The following is a 1,263-nucleotide window of genomic DNA, read 5'->3' as shown; positions in this document are numbered from 1 at the left end:
TCACCTCGGCTGGACAGCTCGCCCTGCTCGCTCTGGGTATGTACGCTACCTGCTGCGCGCCCTGCCCTCCGCGACACCCTGCTCCCCCGCTTCCCTCCTTTTCTCTTTTCTGGGGCGTTTCAGAGCCCGCCGAGGAGAGCGGAAGGAGGGTAATGCTTTCAATGGGTTGGAGCCTGAGAATGACAAAGAGGGGGGCTGTGGAGCCCCAGGCTTTCCCCGGGAAGGGGCCGCCTGGCTGGGCGGCGCGTGAGAACGCCGAGCAGGGGAAGCAGTGTGTGTACAGGCTTGAACTTTAATCCGCCGCGACAGTGTCTGCTCGCACACATGCCCACACCTACCTGCCTACCTGGCTGCCTCAGAGGAGCCGCTCTCCGCCGGCGTCGGTGGTGGGCAGACGCCGCGCCGCCTCGGAGCGGGGCCCGAGGTCAGACTCCCTGGCTGCCCCTTGCCTGCTTCTCCCCCATCCCCGACCCCCAGGCGAATAAAGTTCCGGATCCACGCAAAAGCCTTCAGTCTTGTAACTTTAAGAGCTCATGAGCCTTGGGGTAGGCTTTGGATTTTTGTGCGGATTAATTGTTCTTTTAATTAACTTCCCTGGGAGAAGTGGTTTCGGTGTCAGCTGAGGGCAGGAGTGAAATCCTAGACAGAGCGTTGGAGTTTCCTTTGAGTTTGTTCTTGGAAATGAACAGGAGTTGGGGGAGGGGACGTTAAACCCCTGCAATACAGAGGTCAGGTCTGAATAGTGGGTGAAGCTTACAGGTCCCTCTGTAAGAGGTCAGGGGCGCAGTGCCACGCGCTGCTTAGCCGACTCTTGCCCCTAGTGATACCTGCTCTCTCTGCAGACAAATGATTAACAGCCATCCCATGTGTCCCGGTTACTGCTGAAGCCTTCAGTGAAGAGAATTATTCTGGCCTTTTCCCCCCGTTTGCTGTAAAGCAAGTTGCTCGCTACAGGGTCGTTAGAGTTTCAGAAACCCTTTAGAATGCCTACCCACACTCCAAATGCCCAGTGCTGCAGCCTCACCCACTTCCGTGTACAGTTGCGCCGGGTTCAGGGACCCGCCTGCAATCCAGCGCTTGCCACCCTGATTAAGAACCTCAGTAGGAGAGGAGGCATCTTCTAGGGGAAGAAAAGTAGAGCGGCGGGGGAAGGACATTGTCCTAGCTGCACCCTTGCCTGAAACTCACCAGCAGGTGACATGATTATGGGCAGTTTTTTCTCTTCCTATTAAGAACTGGTGTGTGTGTGTGGGTGGGTGGGTG

General features: G+C 57.0%; 1 protein-coding gene across 1 annotated transcript in view; it reads left to right on the top strand.

Moving 5' to 3' along the window:
• Nucleotides 1-2: 2 nt before the first annotated feature.
• The window catches only part of Tgfa (transforming growth factor alpha), a gene marked incomplete at its 5' end in the record, with an annotated part of 92,335 nt that continues 91,074 nt past the window's right edge, over nt 3-1,263 (top strand). The window contains one exon of the mRNA XM_010609821.2: nt 3-36. Coding sequence (XP_010608123.1) covers nt 3-36 — 34 coding nt within the window. The remainder of the gene's footprint in view (nt 37-1,263) is intronic.

The sequence above is a fragment of the Fukomys damarensis genome, unplaced genomic scaffold (genome assembly GCF_012274545.1).
Source record: "Fukomys damarensis isolate Sample0158 unplaced genomic scaffold, DMR_v1.0_HiC HiC_scaffold_2, whole genome shotgun sequence".
Taxonomy (NCBI): Eukaryota; Metazoa; Chordata; class Mammalia; order Rodentia; family Bathyergidae; genus Fukomys; species Fukomys damarensis.
The sequence above is the reverse complement of the archived record's forward strand: the minus strand, read 5'-3'. Positions and strand labels throughout refer to the sequence as shown.